Source organism: Rattus norvegicus, chromosome 1 (genome assembly GCF_036323735.1).
Source record: "Rattus norvegicus strain BN/NHsdMcwi chromosome 1, GRCr8, whole genome shotgun sequence".
In the NCBI taxonomy this organism is placed as follows: Eukaryota; Metazoa; Chordata; class Mammalia; order Rodentia; family Muridae; genus Rattus; species Rattus norvegicus.
Window position 1 is genome coordinate 78,146,930 of NC_086019.1, and position 17,362 is coordinate 78,164,291.

Consider the following 17,362-nt stretch of genomic DNA (forward strand, 5'->3'; position numbering starts at 1 on the left):
GCTAATCTGTGTTATCAGGGTCTTCCCTGTGGCAACCACAGATAGCCACTCCTAATATTTTTTAAATAAAGGTGATGTCTGAACTCAAGCCTTTCTGAGCGGAAATCTCCAGTTTTTTTGGATCTAGTCCTTTTCCTTTTCAGTGTTCACTTGGGAACCAGGGCCTCACGACAGGCAAGCAGGCTACCAGTGCAACCACTGCCTTCTACAATCTCCTGAATCCATGCACTTTGAAATAATCCCAGGTATTCTGTCCTCGGGGCCACTGGGCTGTGTGTATGTGTGTGAGTCATAAAGAAATGAGTCAAGAAATGAAGCAATCCCTGGGTGTGGTACATTGCCTTGTAATCCCAGCCACTGGGAGGGAGGATGAGGCAGGAGAGTGGATGCAAGTAAGATAGATCCTGGAGGGGCTGGGGATTTAGCTCAGTGGTAGAGCGCTTACCTAGGAAGCGCAAGGCCCTGGGTTCGGTCCCCAACTCCGAAAAAAAGAACCAAAAAAAAAAAAAAAGATAGATCCTGGAGAGAGAGAGAGAGAGAGAGAGAGAGAGAGAGAGAGAGAGAGAGAGAGAGATTGAGAGGGGCAGACAGAGAGAGGAGACAAAGACAGAGAGATTGAGAGAGAGAGAGGAGACAGAGGGAGGGACAGAGACAGAGAGAGATGTGGAGAGGGATAGAGAGGCAGATAGAAGGAGGGACAGAGACAGAGAGATGTGGAGAGGGATAGAGAGGCAGACAGAGGGGGACACAAAGCAAGAAGAGACAGAGTGAAGGGAGACAGAGAGAAAAGGAAAGAGACAGAGTATTAATGTCAGACACTCTAGGCACATTAATGGTTCTCTCCCTCCTTTTGTCCCCCTCCCTCTATTGTTTAAGACAGGGCCTCATGTATCCCAGGATGGACTCAGATTCCCCGTGATGACCTTGAACTTCTGCTTTTCTTGCTTCTTACTCCCTAGGTGTGCAATATCACATCTGGTGAGCATTGTGCTTGGGATTGAAACCAGGGCTTTATGAATGCTAGGCAAGCACTCTAGCAACAGAGTACATCCTTAGCCTTGTTTGTGATTTTGTTTTTTGATACAGAGTCTCACTACATAGCTGTAATGGCCTGGAACATTCTGGATATACTGAGTTAGCCTTAAACTTGCAGGAATTCTCTTGCTTCTCTTTCCTCAGTGCTGGGACTGGGATGACAGGCACTCACCAATATAGCTGCCATTCTCTCTCTCTCTCTCTCTCTCTCTCTCTCTCTCTCTCTCTCTGTGTGTGTGTGTGTGTGTGTGTGTGTGTGTGTGTGTGTGTGTATCTGTCTGTCTTTCTTCTTTGGTTGGCTCTCATTATGCCCCGGCTGGTCTGGAACTCATTATCCAGACTAAACTAACCTCTAATTCAGAGACTCACCTGTGTGTGAGATTAAAGGCCCATGTCATCATGCCTAGTACACCCAACTTTTATTATTTGTTTCCCATCTCCATACTTCAGTGTCCTTTCCTCTTACTCTGCCTGGCTCAAAGACCTCACAAGATTCCCAGGTAGCCTCAGAACCATCCCAAGCCTTCATGGCATCTGGGAACTTTGGGTCTTTGTTTCTTCTACAGCAGCTTCCCACAGACCTGGCCGAAGCATTGTACTTCCACGTAGCCTCAACACTGCAGAAGCCTTTGTGCACACTGCAAGTTCTCACCATCTAAGTGTGGCTGACGAGGTGTCTCCATGAGCTCCCTGGCCCCACTTCCCATTTCTCATATCCTCTGGCAATCTCTTCTTCCGGAGCCACTGTGCCCATTACACCTTGCTTTCCTCACCCCTGTGTGTTTGTATGTTCTAGTTTGGGGGAGGTGCACGCATGTGTGCATGCCCGTGCAAGCCAGACTTTAGGTGTACTACCCACCTTGATTTTTGAGATAGGGTCTGTAACCTGCCTGGAGCTTATGAAGTAACTAAACTAGGCCAATTGGCCTGTGAGCACCGGGAATCCACCTGTCTTTGATTCTCTGGCACTGCCATTACAGGCAAGCCTCAATGCTCAGTTGTTTTGTCTTGTTTTTTAAAATTACATTTATGAGCCAGGCATGGTGGTGCACACCTTTGGTTCCAGCACTAGGGAGGCAGAGGTAGATGGATCTCTGTGAATTCCAGGCTATCCTGATCCTCAGAGGGAATTCTAGGACAGCCAGGACTACACAGACCTCACAAGAGTCAATTAAACACAATTAAATTAAATTTTTAAGACGTACATGTTTTATTCATTTGTCTGTGTGACTGTGCAACTAGAGCACATTTGGGGTACGTCTCAGACAACAGCCAGGAGGAGTTGGCTCTTATCTACTGTGTGAGGCCCTGAGGTCTAACTCAGGTTGTCAGGTTGGATGGCAGCCTCCATACATGGTGAGCCATCTCTCCAGCATCCCCAAGGATTTTATTTTATTTTATTTTTTGTTTTCGCCAGATGGAGTCTGGAGACCAAACTCATGCCCTCACGTTTATTTGGCAATCACTTTATCTACTACTGATCTGGGTCCCAGGGGAAACTCAGACTGATAGATAGTCAGGCCTTGTGCAAGAAACGCATTTACTTCCTGATCCAGCTCACCAGCACCTCAATATTGTTTTAAAGATATTCTCGAAGAACAAAAACAAAACAAAAAAGAAAGACAGAAAGGAAAAAGGGAAAAAAGGAAGAAAATATATTTCACGTAGCCCAGGCTGGCTTTGAACTCGTGAGGATGATATCAACCTTCTGAAATGCCTGACCATTGCCAGAGTGCTGAGAAAATAGGTGTCTCTGGTCTCAAACACTTTTGCTAGCGACCTGTTTAGCTTCATTTCCCCATCTCAGGGAAGGGAGGCTTTTGTACAATGGTTTCTTCCCAAATGAAACTTTTCTCCCAGGAGGAAGACAGGAGACTTAGGAGACTTGGAAGATGAACACATTTCATGTGTCTAGGACACATGAGAGTCCAGTCTCCCTAGGAAAAGTCTAGCACAACAGGACCCAGAGTCCTAAGTGCAAAACATTGGGAATCTGGCAGAATTTAAGGTCTAGGACCACAGGGATGGGACCAGTAGACCATCACACAGCCATGAGAAAGATATGGTGTGGGTTTCAGTCTGTGTTCTGCTGCTGTAAACATGAGACTACAGACTGGGTAAGTCACAAAACAGAGAGTCTGAGGTCAAGGAGCTACATCTAGTGTTGGCCTTCTTCTTTTTTTTTTTTTTTTTTTTTTGGTTCTTTTTTTTTTCGGAGCTGGGGACCGAACCCAGGGCCTTGCGCTTCCTAGGCAAGCGCTCTACCACTGAGCTAAATCCCCAACCCCCCCCCCTTTTTTTTTAAAGATTTTATTCATTTATTATATATAAGTACACTGTAGCTGTCTTCAGACACACCAGAAGAGAGCATCAGATCTCTTTACAGATGGTTGTGAGCCACCATGTGGTTGCTGGGAATTGAACTTAGGACCTCTGGAAGAGTAGTTGGGTGCTCTTAACCACTGAGCCATCTTTCCAGCCCTGGTGTTTGCCTTCTTGATGACCAAGTCTAGAGATGATGCTGGCATCAAATGGTGGGAGACACAAGACTCCAAGAGACTTAGTTAAAATAGCCCCCAAATTAAGACAACCCACAAACGCAGTGAGTGATTAATCTATTAAATGTTATTTCTATTTATCTTCCTTTAAAACATTTTAATTAAAATTATATTAGCACATGCTTTTCCTTCCCTCAACTTCTCCCAGATCCTTCCCATCCCCTCATTCAACTTCATATTTTCTCTCAGAAAAAAAAAACAACAAAAAACCAAAAACATGGAAAAAAAACCCCAAAAATACTTAAAAAGAAAGAAAGAAACAAGGAAAGAAAGAAAAGAAGACAACAAAACAAAATAAAAGCACACCTAGAAAAAACATGGAAGCCGGGCAGTGGTGTGCATGCCCTTAATTCCAGCACTTGGAAGGCAGCAGCTGTCAGATCTCTGAGTCTGAGGCCAGCCTGGTCTACAGAGTTAGATACAGGACAGCCAGAGCTACACAGTGAAGCTCAAACAAAAACAAACAACAACAACAACAACAACAAAAAAAAAAAGAAAATAGAGAAAACAAAACAAAAAGATCAAGTCCATTTCGTGTTGGCCAACTACCCATGGGCTGTGGTTGATATACGCATGATACTCCACTGCAGGAAACTGATTTGTCTTTATCAGCAGGTTTCAATTGCAAATAGCTTCTTGGTTAGACATGGGACGTTGTACGCAGGTCCGTTTCTCAGTGCTAGGATTTTGTGTGGTTTTCTACTAAATTTTTTAAAAATTAGCAGGGCGTAGTGGCACAAGCCTTTATTAATCCCAGCACTCAGGCTCAGGAGGCAGAGGCAGGTGGAGCTCTGTGAGTTTGAGGCCACCCTGGTCTAGACAGTGAGTATCAGGACAGCTGGGTCTATGTAGAGAGACCTTGTGTTAGACTGGACTGAGAGAGAGAGAGAAAGAGAGAGAGAGAGAGAGAGAGAGAGAGAGAGAGAGAGAGAGAGAATACAAAAAGCTAGATTGGCTGGGGCATAGTCAACTTAGCACCTGGAAACTTGAAACGGGAGGCAGGAGGATCAGGAATTCAAGGTCAGGCTCCATTACATAACCAGTTTCCCACACCGGTTTCAAGTATGTAAAACTATATATCTAATCAAGCAAACAACATAAAGATACAAGATAGGGGGTGTCAAGATGGCTCAGAAGTTAAGAGTACTTCCTGCTCTTCCAGAGGATCGGAGTTTGGTTCTCAGCATCCATGTTGGATGGCTTACGACCAGCTGTAATTCTGGGTCCAGAGCATCTGACTCCTCTTCTGGCCTCCAAGGGCACCTGCATGAGTGTGTGTGACACACCACACACACACACACACACACACACACACACACACACACACACACTCAGAGAGAGAATTTTTTTTAAGTCTTTAAAAAAAATAAAAACAAATTCCACCACACAGCATAAAAACAAAAGAAGCCAAACAGAAAAGGCTGTGTAGGTAGGGGTCAACTTCCATGAACAGTGTACAGTAGCTAAATCCATACAGATGGAAACACATGAGCAGGGAGCGTCTGTTTGGGCTAATGAAACAGTCACAGGCTAGGTAAGTATGGTGGTGACATATGATGTGAATATGCAAAATGGTGCCTGGCACCATGCCTGATGACCTGAGTTCAATCTCTGATATCCATATGGTGGGAGAGAACTGAGTCCTATAGGATGTCCTTTGACCTTTATACACATGCCACTGTGCCACGCAGGCACAATGATGTTGGTTATAGGGGTACACACATTTAATGCTAGCACTCAGAGGCAGAAGTAGGTGGATCTCTATGAATTTGGATCTTGCCTAGTATACGTGGTGAGTTCCAGGCTATATAGGACCACCTGGCAGGACCCTGCTTCAATCAATCAATCAATCAATCAATCAATCAATCAATGTATGTATGTATGTATGTATGTATGTAATGTGTAAACAATTGCTTATTTAATAATTAGATAAATTTAATGTTTTAAAAATTTAAAAAAAGGAATGGCATGCTGGAATACAGCACAGCTGGTAAAAGTACTGGCCTAGCATGCATGAGCCCTAAATGAATCAGGTCTAGTGGTATACACCTGACATCCCAACACTCTGGAGGTGGCGGCAAGGAGAATTAAGAATTCATGGTCATCCTTGGCTACATGAGACCCCTTCTTAAGGGGTTGGGGATTTGGGATTTAGCTCAGTAGTAGAGCGCTTGCCTAGCAAACGCAAAGCCCTGGGTTCGGTCCCCAGCTCCGGAAAAAAAAAAAAAAAAAAAAAAAAAAAAGAAAAAAAGAAAGAAAAGAAAAAGAAAAAAGGAGACCACCTTCTTAAGAAAAAAGAAAAGAAAAGCTAGGTGTAGGCTGTACTGGTCCAACAGACCTTTAATTCCAGCAGAGGTAGGCCAGTCTCTGAGTTCCAGGCCAGCACACAGAGAAAGAAGGGCAGGGGTGGGATTGGGGGTGGGTGGGTGTGCTGACTGAGGAAGGGAAAGGATTTCGACTCCTGCCTGATTCATCAGCTAAAGATGGAGATATGACCCAAACATGAGGGTACTAGAAGGGAGCAAATGTTTGAAGGAAGATGGCAGCTGGCTTCCATGATCATTGTCAATTATTACTTTGCTTATTTTGCCTGTGCCATGGCATTCGTGTGGAGTTCAGTTCACCGGTTCTCTATATCGTGTGTGTCCCAGAGATGAAAATCAGGACTCAGGTCCTCCCTCTGGCTTGGCAGCAGGTATCCTGCGTGTCGCCATCTTACGGGCCATTCATTATTATCTGGTTTTCCAGACAGGGTTTCTCTGTATAGCCCTGGCTGTCCTAAAACTTGCCAAGTAGACCAGGCTGGCCACTTCAAGAGATCTGTCTGCCTCTGCCTCCCGGGCGCTGGGATTAGAGTGTGCCGCCAGTGCCCGGCTTGGCATTAATTATTTTATCATGACCATTATTTCATTGGGGTGTGTGCGTGTGGGAGGCATGTAGCACCATGTGAATGCACGCATACAAGCTAGGACTAGAGGAAATGCCAGGTGGCTTCTTTACCTTCTCCCCGTTCCCTTCAGGTCTCTTCATTGGAAGGGAGGCTTGGTGTCCTTTAGGCTAGCAGGCTCTTGGGAATCTGTCTCTGACTCTGTTGATGCAACAGTGGTATGCACAAACAGGCGTGCCTAAGTGGTGGGTGGTGGGTATTCAAATTCAGATTCTCTTGTTTCCGGAACAAGTGCTTTTATCCACTGAGTCATCTATCTCTCTAGGCCCTAGTCCCAGCACTAGGAAGGCTGAGATAGGAGGACCTTGCCTTTCAAGCCAGTCTAGGCTATGTACTAAGATTCTGTCTCAGAAAACAAAGAAAGATGAAGGAGCTGCTTGTGGAGGAAGAGATTTCAGATGGGGATCTTACCACCATTATGTCCTTTCACATTCACCCTGCCCATTTTGGGGAACTCTTGTCAGAACAGAAAAAGAAAGTGTGAGGGGAAGGAAAGAGGAGAGGAGGATGTGGGGTGGAAGCATCAAGACTCCACATCAAGCAACCCAAAAGACTGAACCCAGAACGGACAAGCAGACTGGTGGTATGAGAGTGTAATTCCGGCTATTCAGGAGACAGACAGGATGGGAACATCACCAATCCCAGGTCAGCTGGGGCTATAGAAGGATCCAGAACTAAGAGACCAGCATTTGCTGGTAAGTACTGGTGGCTGGACTTCAGAAGATGCATTCCAGGGGTCTGTATGTAGTTTGTGGGGAGGATAAAGTACCTGGGGAATTTGGACGTTGAACCCACAAAACTGTAGGAAGGAAGTTAGGGGCTCCCTGAATCAAGGGTGTTGCTATTACGAATCTGAGACCGGAAGTGGTTGTTTGTGTGGCTCACAGAAGGTGACTACTGATTAGACCCAAGGCCCAATATCTCATACACACTCAGCCTGGACTTTGCCTCTTCGGGAATGCGGACGCCTGCCTTCTTTTGCCACACCTGGAATCAAAGCCCTTTTTTCCTGTAACTGTCACTCAGGTTTAAATATATCAAGGAAGTGGAGAGAATTTGAAGGAACTTGGAAAGGTGAGGGGCCTAAGGGAACCAGGAGCCTGGGAACTGGCAGTGAAGAGGCAGGAAAACAGACAAACATCATTGATTAGGACTGAGGAAGATAGGGAGAAGAGCCCTGAGCAAAGGCTGGCCTGCATCAGCCTTCCAGCTAGTGGGGCCACTGAAGCAGGAGTCCATCCTCAGCACCACACGCCTGAAGACTGCTTGCTGACGTGGGAAACCCAGCTTCTTAACTTCTACTGCAGAGCCCAGCAATGTGGAATTACCTCTCCTTGCTGCCTGTCATCTTAGCTCTGTGGGCTATAGCTGGCATCTGGATTGTGTAAGTAGCAGGGGCCCTAAAGGATGCTTGAGTCTGAGGGAAGAAGATTGGCATCCAGACTTTTGGGTCTGAAGGAGGGCTTGATTCCTGGGTCTGAGGGAGGAGGGCTGGAGGCTGGACTCCAGGGTCTGAGGGAGGAGGGCTAGTGTCTGGACTTTTGGATCTGAGGGGGGACAGCTGGTTTTGGGATGGCTTCTTGTGACACAGGATGGGGGCCAGAAGTCCATTAACACAGTGAAGTGTTTTGTTTGGCGAACAGAAATAAGAGTTATCCCTAAGATATCTTTACTGACTTCCTATATTCCTCCCTCTCAGTTTTGCAATTGCTGTGGTTAACGGTTCTGTGGACCTCGAGAAAGGCTTCCCCTTTATCAGGTTGTTATGGCTGAGGGAGTGGTGGGGGAGACAAATAGAGGGTCTTGTCTGGGAGGAGCCAAAGGATTGACCCTGTTCTTCTTCTGCAGTAACTGTGGCTCTTACGCTCCCCAGAGCTGCATTTTCGGCCAAATCCTCAATACAGGAGCTGCTCTAGGTAAGTATTTCCAGACCTTTCCTTTCATTACCAGCCCAAAGCTGCCTAAAGGGTTCCTGTCTCCTCCTCCTCCAGATCAGAGCAACCGGCTTCCCTGAGAGCCAGGAGCCGCCTTCCCTCAGACCCCAAGGTTCAGGCCCCAGACCTCCTTCCTCATACCCAGGAGTCTAGATTCCAGTTCTCTTCTCTCAGATCCAGAGTCCCTCCCTACTCCAGCCTTTCTTTCTCAGACCCAGGAATCCAAATCCCAGCCCCTTTTCCTCAAACCTCCAAGCCCCGTACCTCCAAATCCCTTCTTCCCTTATCCTATGTTTAACTCCGACACCAGCCTTTTCCTGTTTCAAACCCTCTATTTCAGCTGCGAATCCTGTGATGAGTCTGACTCTTGCTCATGTCTTTTTTCTAGCTGTTTGGATCTGCATTGTGCGTTATCACCAACTACGGGACTGGGGTGTCAAAACGTGGCAAAACCAGCTAATTCTGTGGTCGGGGATCCTCTGTGCCGTGGGTACCTCCATAGTAGGCAACTTCCAGGTGAGATGCAACCTGGGGGACCCACCGCCGGAAACTGGACTACATTTCCCAACGTTTCCTAAGGCTTCTAGTGGCTTTTTCTGCGTACTCGGCTCGCAAGGCTTTCTGGGATTTGTGGTTCTCGCGACTCTTGCACTATAGAGGACTTTACGGAGTGTCCGGTATGTACTAGGTTGTGTTTTCAGAAACTTGTGGAACCCTCGGAGGTTGAGAGAATTTTATTGCGACCACCATTATCTGCCTTATTTCGTCATGAAATTATTGCAGTGTGGTACAGTGATTGAGTCTTATCAGAATCTCCACCGAATTCTATTCAGTTCCCGTTGGCTGTACCCTAGAGCGATCAGCTTATCTGTTGGTGGTCAGAAATGGACGGAGTCACAGATTCTAGTACTGGCATTCATGAAGATCTGTAAATTAACTTTAGAATGAATGAACGGACAGAGGGTAGGAAAAATCCCACTGGTCTATCTTGTCACTGTATTTTATATTCTGACTCTGATGTCCAGTCTCTTGCTGAAAAGATGGAGAGGTGAGGGCGGGCAAGACCACAGGATATTCAGACTGCCTCCAGGGTCATTTTCTTAACAACAATTTATTTGTTTGCTTGCTTATTTATTCCTATGTCTCTCAACCTATGACTATGTTATCGTTATCAGATTCCTTTCTTAAGGACTTTTTTTTTTTTTTTTGAGAGGGTCTCAGGTAGTCACGGCCAGTCTGGAACTCAATATGGACAGGTTTGAACTCCCCCAGACTTCCCGCTCTACCTCCTGAGTTCTGGGATTACAGGTGAATCCCACTCCTGTTTTATGGGGCACTGGGAACCAAACCTAGGCAAGCACTGTATGATTGGCTGCCTTCTCAGTCCCTAATATTACTGTTGTGCCTTTCCAAAGAACTTCCTTAGCCCTTTCTCTAGGCTTCATCTCCCTCCATGTTATTTGAGACAATCTGATCATGTATCTATGCTGAGTTTGAATTTGGGTGTCTCTTGTATCGGTCTCCACTGTTATGGCATTGTAGGGCAGTGCCACTACCCTCCCTGATCTTTCATGATTTTTTTTTTTTTTTTTTGGTTCTTTTTTTCGGAGCTGGGGACCGAACCCAGGGCCTTGCGCTTCCTAGGTAAGCGCTCTACCACTGAGCTAAATCCCCAGCCCATGATTTTTTTTTTTTTAAAAACAAGGTTTGTTTCTAGCTGAGGCAGTCCTGGAACTTACTATATAGCCAAGGACTGGCTTTGAGCTCAGCATCTTCCTGCTTCAGCTAAGATGGCATGTGGCATTAAAAAAACTTATGTAAAATATGATGATACATGCTTTTCATCCCAGCACACTGAAGGCAAAGGCAGGCAGATCTCGGAGTCCTAGGCTAGCCTGGTCTACAGAGAGAGTTCCAAGACAGCCAGGGCTACGCAGAGAGACCCTGTCTCAAAAAACTAACCAACCAACCAACCAACCAAATAACAAATAAACAAAACCACAAAAACAACCCCCCAAAAACCCCAAACCAAAAAAACCTACTTATATATATTTTAACATGTGTTTCTGTAAGTCACAAACCATTATGATAGCTAAGAGAATTTCACCTGTCAAGTATTGAAACTTGGACGTTGTTGAGCTGGTTCAGCGTGTGAAGGCACTTGCAACCAAGCCCAAAAAGCTGAGTTAGACCCTCACAACTCATATAACAGAAGGAGAGAACTGACTCTGGCACCTTATTCTCTGACCTACCACCTTGCCTCTACAAGTGAAATATTTAAAACAAACAAAATCCCACAATTTTGCTGGGCATGGTGGCTCAAACCTATTACTGCATTGCTTGGGAGGCTCAGGAGTTCAAGGTCATACATGTCAAGCTCAAGGCCAGCCTGGGTTCTGTGAGACCCTGTCTCTAGTGCTGGGACTGTAGTGAGGTAGGGTGATTGCCCTGATGCTTGAAATTCTAGGTTTAATCCAGAACTTGGGGTAAAAACAAACAAAAACCTAAAACAATGAGACTTTCCCCTTTGGGGTACATTTACCTCTCCTCACTTTGAGAATGCAAAATTTATTCTATGCATGTTTCCTGAAGTTCTACTTTGTGGGAGGTGCTATTATTGATAGTGAGGCTTGAACGATTAGATCTTCTGGAGGACCCAAACTTGGTTCCCAGCACTCATCGATTATAATTCCAGTTTCACTGGATCTAGCACCCTCTTTTGGCCTCCAGACATGTGGCATGCACATAAACACAAAATAATTTTTATGACTGCTTTGTTGAGCTGAGCTGATAAGGGCCAAGGTACCTATTCTGAAAGTTGGTGATAGGGTGGCAGGTTCTGTGTGTGTGTGTGTGTGTGTGTGTGTGTGTGAGAGAGAGAGAGAGAGAGAGAGAGAGAGAGGTAAGAGTGGTGAGAGAGGTGGGAGAGGTGGGAGAGGTGGGAGAGGTGGGGGGGGGAGAGAAGAGAGGAGGAAGTACATGTTTGCTGAAGTATGTGGGTGGAGGTCAGAGGATATCTTTTAGGTGTTACTTCGTTTCCTCTGTCAGTGCCTGAAATCATTTATTTACCAGCTAAGCTATTCTACCAGTCCCGAGTTTTGCATTTTTTTTTTTTTTTTCAGAGCTGGGGACGGAACCCAGGGCCTTGCACTTGCTAGCAAGCGCTCTACCACTGAGCTAAATCCCCAACCCCGAGATTTGCACTTTTAATTATAACTGTTGGACTGGTTCAAAGTCTCTTATTCCTCTCATTCTCCTGCTGTTGCCTTAATTTTATTCTCAATTCTCCTCCCTTCCCCTAGGAGAAGAACCAGAAGCCCACACACCTGGCAGGGGCCTTTCTGGCCTTCATCCTGGGCAACCTGTACTTCTGGCTACAGTTCTTTCTGTCCTGGTGGATGAAAGGCCTGCCCCAACCTGGGCCCCACTGGATTAGGCTTCTGCGCCTGAGTCTCTGCAGCCTCTCCACCATCCTCATCGTGACCAGTATCCTTCCTGGGGGTGAGGACTGGTCAAAGATGGCTTCTCTTTGGGCTTGTTGCCTTTGTTGTGTACCACAGTGGGTGTCCCTTCATGTGTCTGGGCCTTAGTGTCCATCAAGGATTACAGCTCCCAAGCAGTGGAAACCAGGCACGGTGGCACAAGCCTGTAATCCTAATACCAGGGAGGAAGGATTGTGAGTTCAAGGCCAGCCTAGGCTATGTGGTAGGCCTTTGTCCCAGAAACAAAACAAATGTAGTGGATAGGACTGATCTTGAAGTCAGATTGGTTGCTCAGGAACCTCGATTTTTCCATATACTACTTCTGCTGGTTTCTTACATCCCTGAAGTGTCTCGGTTTCCTCACTTATGAAATGCAGGTAGCTGAGGCTGAGGCAAAAGGATCACTGTGAGCCCGAAGCAAGCCTATGCTACATAGTGAAAATGCAGGTAGTTAACAAGCAGACCTCAGTATGTGAGGATGAAATAGAGCTCTGTAAGATGCTTAGATGTATACCCGGCGTGGAGCATGTGCATTAGGGGAAGGTTCTGTTAATAATCGGTTGGGAGGGACACCAGCCAGGCATGTCCAGCGTCTTTCTGAGTGCTAAAGAGCTGCAGCAGACTCAGACAAGAAAAGTTTCTTGGACACGGTGAGAGAGACTCCTGGCTGGGATTGGTGACAGGTTGCAAATGAATTGTGCGCTCCAAAAGATCAGTTAGTTCCTCAACCATCTTTTCCCAACACTTTTCCCAGAGTGTTCATATAAGCCACCCAAAATGGCCTAGATGGGAAGGAGTATTTACTCTGGCATAATCAGAAATGTTATTATAGTCAGTCAGCAGTGTGTGCGTGTGTGCGTGTGTGTGTGTGTGTGTGTGTGTGTTGGTGGTGGTGGTGGGAGAATATGTAAAGCCAGCTACGCCATCCAGGATGGCTTCAAACTCAAAGACGACCTGGGACTTTGGTCTTCCTGCCTCTTCTAATTACTAGGATTCTAGGTGTGGGGTGCCACACCTTGCTTTTTCGCCCCAGGTTCTGAGGGCTGAAATCAAGGTTTTTTCCGTGTCAGGCAAGCCCTCTACCAATTAAGCTACATTCTCCAGCCCCACCTCACCCCTTGTAAACATTTATTTGGTGTGTGCCTGTGAATCTATGTGTGTGGGTGCTCCTGGCCACAGCACTTACGTTGAGATTTTTGTTTTTTCCTACCATGTGATTTCTTGGTGATTTTTCTGCCATGTGATTACAGGGTTGGTGGGAAGCCCCACCATCCCTTGCTGAACCATCTTGCCTGCCCCAGCCTTCGGCCTCTTTATGAGATCTGCTATTTTATTTGGTGGGTATAATTGTTTGCTAGCGTTATGGATATGCATCATTTGTGTGTCTGGTGCCTACAGAGGTCAGAAGGTGTTGAACCCCCTGCAACTAGAGTTATGAATGGTTGGGAGCCAACATGTGGGTGCTGGTAATCAAACCCAGGTTCCTTCTGTCTGTCTGTCTCTCAGGGTTTTTTTTTTTTTTTTTTTTTTGAGACATGGTTTCTCTGTGTAGCCCCGGCTATCCTGGAACTTACTGTGAAGACCATGCTAGCCTCGAATTCAGAGGTCTGCCTGCCTCTGCCTCCCAAGTGCTGGGATCAAAGCAGTCAGTATTCTTAAGCATCGAATCATTCTCCAGGGTTTGCCTGCCACTTTTTAAAAAAAATTATTTATTTTATGTATATGAGTACATTGCAGCTGTCTTTAAATACAGCAGAAGAGGGCATCAGATCCTATTACAGGCAGTTGTGAGCCACCATGTGGTTGCTGGGACTTGAACTCAGGACCTCTGGAAGTACAGTTAGTGCTCTTAACCACTGAGCCATCTCTCCAGGCCTACCTACCCCCCCCCCCCCCCCCCGGAGCTGAGGACCGAACCCAGGGCCTTGTGCTTGCTAGGCAAGCACTCTACCACTGAGCTAAATCCCCAACTCCCACCTGCCACTTTTAAGAAGCTTTTAAATCCATGAAAGGAGCCAGATTTGGTGAAAAGTTGTAATGCTAGCACCCGGAATGCTGAGGCAGGAGGATGATTTCTGTGCCAAGCAGACCGTATCAAAAAGCTAAAGATACAGCTCAGTGATAAAGAGCTTGCCTAGGAAAGGGGCTGGGTTCAATATCTAGACCCCTTCCAAAAAACTGGATTGTGCAGGTAACTTTAATAAGACTTTTAGAGAAGAATAACTTACAGACGGACGAGGAAAATACATTAAAAAAAAAAAAAAGCATGTGTAGATCCAGGGAGTGGTGGCACACATCTTTAATCCCAGCACTCAGGAGGCAGAGGCAGGAGCATCTCTGAGTTCAAGGCCAGCCTGGTCTACAGACCAAGTTTCAGAATAGCCAGAGATACACAGAGAAAGTCTCAAAAAACAAAACAAAGGATGCATAGAAGGGCAAGATGGCTGTGCAGTAAATAAATGCACTGAGTTAGATCCCTTCATGGTGGAAGGAGAAAATGATTCCCTTGGGTTGTCCTCTGATCTCCACATAGTACATGAATAGGGAAATTCATTGATAGACGATGCGGATGGAGGAAGTGGGGGATGGGACTGGTGCTGTGTGAGGTTCCGGCAAGAAAGAAACCATTGTCCCTTCTGGGCTGTACCTCTGAAGGTAAGAGAATGAGGAGCTTGTTCCTTTTCTTTTCTTTCTCCCCCCTTGGAGATAGGGTCTCACACCAGAACTCTGACTGGCCTGGAACTCACTGTGTAGATTCAGATTTACATGAGGTACCACCACCAGCTAAAGGTTTAAGTTTAAGGAGTTGAGGGAACCTGTCTGAAGCAGCAGGGGGCGATGGGGAGAGCAGACAGAGGGTGATCACAAGCCTTAGGGACTAGGGAATTCCCAAGTGTCAACTCATTTCTGAGGGGAGAGTGGGGTACCTTAGAAAGAGGAACAGGTTTAGGCCAATGAGATTCTGTTCTGTTAAGGAGTTCATGTGGAGGAGGAGCTATGGGTCACAAAATAGGAAGGAAATTATAAATAGCCTGAGACTGGTGGGGGCTGAGGATGTAGCTCAGTTCGTAGAATGCTTGCTTGCCTCCTGTGCAGGAAGCTCTAGGTTCATTCCCCAGAACTGAATCAACAAGTTATGGTGCCAGATGCCCAGAACTCTAACATTAGGGAAATGGACACAGGATTGAGATTTCAAGGTCAGTGTCAGCTACATACTAACTTCAAGGCAAATCTGGACTACATGACAGCCTGTCTCAAAATAAACCCAAACAAGGGGAAAAAGAGAAACCAAGCAGCAATGCATGTGGAGGTCGTCGAAATGGTACTTTTCTTGGGAGAGTCATTCTGGGATCGGGAAGGATCCAGAATGGAAAATGGGTTTGGAGTTCTCCAGTGCTAATCGGAGTCACCAGAGAGGACAAACAGAGGAACTGATGGAGAGGAAGCAAGGTTTGGAGGGCAATGGGGATAACAGCTATAATTCCTTTGAAGGGATGTGGGTGTGAAGTGTGACTAGTCATGCCAGGAGAGGGGAGCACCTCATAGGACCAAAGATGTGCTGATGCCAGCCTGCAGTGTCAGGGCCTCTGAGGTGGGCCCTGGGCTTTAGCATGTGCCGTGTGACCCTTGACACTGGTGTGAAGTGATTGTCCTGCACTCCCTGCACATGCGCTCTGCCTCGGCTATCTGCGAGTGGACAGTGGCCATGTTGCTCTTTGTGCTCTTTGGCTTCTTCGCCGTGGACTTCTCCAGCTTCCGTGGCTGCACCCTGCACTTACAGCCCCACCTGGACTCCAGCCTCCAACAAGCTCCCTCTGGGTCTCCAAATATACAGATGGCAATGGTGCTCTGACCAGGCCCCACACTACTGGTAGAGGAAGAAAGATGGAGCCATCCCAGGCTCGCCGAACAGTATGCTGGAGGCTGATGTGGACAGCCTGATGAGTGCACGGCGAGGAGGACTTGTGCTCACTGCTTAGAGAGGCAGTACCTTGGTACCCACCTGTCCCTGTGATCAGAAGCACCCCAGGAATTGAGAGGCGAAGGCCAGCCAGCTGTCCCTGATCAAGGCTATTTATTTTTGTTGTTGTTGTTGTTGCCGCCGGCGGAATCAGACACGGACGCAGGCAGGATCACGCGAAACCAGAATTCCTTCCGGGAGAGCAAATCCGTACAGAAGGTCATAGGGGAGTGGGAGAAGGACCTGGTGGGGAGCAGGGGCCCATGAAGGGGAGTGGGGGTTGGGGATGACACAGAGACAGAGGGCCCTGTCCGGATCTGCTAAGCCACCCCCATCCCTCCCCCACCCCACCCGCAGAGTTTGATCAATAAATAAAATAATAAATAAATTAATAAATAAATAAAAACAGCTCCCACCCCCTTTTTGCCCTAGAACCTCCCCCCATTGGGTATGGCCCCTGGAGCCCTATCCCTGCAGGGCAAGGCCAAGTTTTGTGTCCCCCCCTCCCAACATACTCCTTGGGCCTTATATACAGATTCACAGTAGGGGGGCAGGGAAGGGGGTGGAGGGGGTTCCCCTCCTTCCCTGGCCCCCTGGGGTCAGGGTAGAGGGGTTCCATTGGTGGCCAGGAGCTTCTTGTCCTTAGAGGGTCCTCGGCGGGGAGAGCTACTCAGATCAGGGTCAGGGCGGCCTGGTGGAGGCTGCAGGCTTCGGGGTGGGGTACCAGCAGGCCGGGTCTGGGCTCCATTCTTCTCATCTGCAAAGGAGGAAGTAATTTTGCATGGGCAGACAGGCTGCTGAACACAGGTTGAGCTCCTGTTTGTTGGTCACAGTAGCACCAAGAAACCAAACTTGGGCTGGCAGGATGGTTCAGTGGAACTTGTCACCAAGCCCGATGATCTGAATTTAATCCCTGGGACCCATACAGATGGAGAGAGAGAACTGACTCCCACAAGTTGTTCTCTGACCTCTACATGTATACCATGGTGCTCACCCCCAATATACAAATAAACAAACGTTAACAGTAGTAATAACAACGACAATCATAATAGAGGTTGTTATGTCCACCATCTGTGGGACTTGAAGCCCCAAGACAGCTGCCACAGAGAAGCACACTCATTCCTACATGAGTACCCATGAGTTCCCACAGGTACATTCTAGCTTTGAAAAACCTGCCCAGGGGTTGGGGATTTAGCTCAGTGGTAGAGCGCTTGCCTAGGAAGCGCAAGGCCCTGGGTTCGGTCCCCAGCTCCAAAAAAAGAACCAAAAAAAAAAAAAAAAAAAAAAAGAAAAAAAAGAAAAACCTGCCCAGTTTGTCTGAGGCCCAGGCTAGCCCATTACAAGAAAGGCTCGGCTTTCAGGGGCAACCATAAGGCTTCAATACCCTTTATCTACAACTAGGTAACTCTACAGGAATGGGGCTCACAGTATTGTGAATTATTGGG

General features: G+C 47.0%; 2 protein-coding genes across 8 annotated transcripts in view; one reads left to right on the forward strand and one right to left on the reverse strand.

Moving 5' to 3' along the window:
• Positions 1 to 6,799: 6,799 nt before the first annotated feature.
• Tmem150b (transmembrane protein 150B) lies at positions 6,800 to 17,220 on the forward strand. 5 transcript variants are annotated; one of them, XM_039111105.2, is made up of 7 exons: positions 6,813 to 7,235; positions 7,848 to 7,924; positions 8,240 to 8,299; positions 8,389 to 8,456; positions 8,863 to 8,990; positions 11,777 to 11,960; positions 15,601 to 17,220. In XM_039111105.2, the coding sequence occupies exons 2-7, from the start codon at positions 7,857 to 7,859 to the stop codon at positions 15,807 to 15,809; spliced, it is 717 nt and encodes a 238-aa protein (XP_038967033.1). In that variant the 5' UTR covers positions 6,813 to 7,235; positions 7,848 to 7,856; the 3' UTR covers positions 15,810 to 17,220. The 5 variants fall into 5 exon arrangements, with proteins under 5 accessions (XP_038967036.1, XP_038967033.1, XP_038967034.1 ...); XM_006228267.5 differs by having other exon boundaries at positions 6,814 to 7,235; positions 7,567 to 7,924; NM_001107476.1 differs by lacking the exon at positions 6,813 to 7,235 and having other exon boundaries at positions 7,562 to 7,924; positions 15,601 to 16,464.
• Positions 16,015 to 17,362, reverse strand: part of Brsk1 (BR serine/threonine kinase 1) — a 30,655-nt gene continuing 29,307 nt past the window's right edge. For 2 of the 3 annotated variants that reach the window (XM_063270832.1, XM_006228283.4), the window contains one exon: positions 16,015 to 16,674. In XM_063270832.1, coding sequence (XP_063126902.1) covers positions 16,517 to 16,674 — 158 coding nt within the window. In that variant the 3' untranslated portion in view covers positions 16,015 to 16,516. The remainder of the gene's footprint in view (positions 16,675 to 17,362) is intronic. The other variant, NM_001127337.1, reaches the window with a different exon arrangement.

Excerpts from the sequence above, each read along its gene's own strand:
- Tmem150b (XM_039111105.2), top strand. The coding sequence starts at position 7,857 with ATGTGGAATTACCTCTCCTTGCTGCCTGTCATCTTAGCTCTGTGGGCT. Across the intron at positions 8,457-8,862 it reads CAATACAGGAGCTGCTCTAG|CTGTTTGGATCTGCATTGTG; the intron begins GTAAGTATTTCC and ends TCTTTTTTCTAG. Across the intron at positions 8,991-11,776 it reads CCATAGTAGGCAACTTCCAG|GAGAAGAACCAGAAGCCCAC; the intron begins GTGAGATGCAAC and ends CCCTTCCCCTAG.